Consider the following 1,033-nt stretch of genomic DNA (forward strand, 5'->3'; position numbering starts at 1 on the left):
TCTTCAAAAACATATAAAATGACGTCAATACATAAGAAATCTGAAAAGTTAAAATAAATCGATATGGGATCTTAAAATCAATAACATTTTCATGTTCTGTATATTCAAAAACATACTAAAGGGCTCTAATATATAAGAAATTAGAAAATTTAAAGTAAATCAATATGTGATCTTTAAATTGATTGCATTTCCATTTTCTGCATATTAAAAAACCCAATTATTAAGAATCAGAAAATTTAGATAAATCTTTATACGATCTTAGAATCAATTGCATTCCCAGGTTCTGCATATTTTAAAATATATTAAAGGACCCTAATATATAAGAAATCAAAAAATTTAAAATAAATCTATACACGATCTTAAAATCGATGCCACGTCAGTTTGATTTTAATTAATTATTAATTTTGTTGCTTTGCTTTTTGTTTCAGGAAGGACATGAACAATTATCAAATCGTTTAGAAGAAGCAGTTGTCAGCAATAGTCATGAAGATATTATTGCCACAGCAATAGAGGGGGGTGATGTGAATGGGTCGACTCAGTCCGGGAACAGCTTCATCCATTTGGCTGCCAGGCTTGGCAACTGTTCCTCTATTGCTGCCCTCGGTTTCCTAAAAGCAGATTTGGAAGTCCTAAATTCTGATAATGTAACTCCGTTAGAGGTGGCTGTCAAAAATAATTCTGTCCATTCATTAAAAGCTCTGTTATTGGCTGGTGCAAGAATTGACAAGCTTTTATTGCGAGGAGACACCTATCTGCATATCGCAGCTGCGGGAGGCCAAAATGGAGTATTAGAGGTCCTGCTGGAGAAAGGAATGGACGTGAACAAAAAGAATCACTTACACGAAACCCCATTACTTCAAGCTGTCAGAGCCGGTAATGTCAGTGGTGTAAGAATATTGCTGGAGAAAGGAGCTGATGTTACAATATTGCCAGAGGGTGGCCAAAGTCTTCTTGAGATGGCCGTGGAGTCACAAAATGTTGAATTGTTTAATATATTAATGAATGTTGGAAAGAATTTCGTAACCAAAGAAAT

General features: G+C 34.5%; 1 protein-coding gene across 1 annotated transcript in view; it reads left to right on the forward strand.

Annotated features, from left to right (window-relative positions):
• Positions 1 to 428: 428 nt before the first annotated feature.
• The window catches only part of LOC136795566 (putative ankyrin repeat protein RF_0381), a gene marked incomplete at its 5' end in the record, with an annotated part of 2,171 nt that continues 1,566 nt past the window's right edge, over positions 429 to 1,033 (forward strand). The window contains one exon of the mRNA XM_067046547.1: positions 429 to 1,019. Coding sequence (XP_066902648.1) covers positions 429 to 1,019 — 591 coding nt within the window. The remainder of the gene's footprint in view (positions 1,020 to 1,033) is intronic.

Source organism: Halyomorpha halys, unplaced genomic scaffold (assembly GCF_000696795.3).
Source record: "Halyomorpha halys isolate HHAL.00 unplaced genomic scaffold, Hhal_1.1 Scaffold3567.1, whole genome shotgun sequence".
Lineage (NCBI taxonomy): Eukaryota > Metazoa > Arthropoda > Insecta > Hemiptera > Pentatomidae > Halyomorpha > Halyomorpha halys.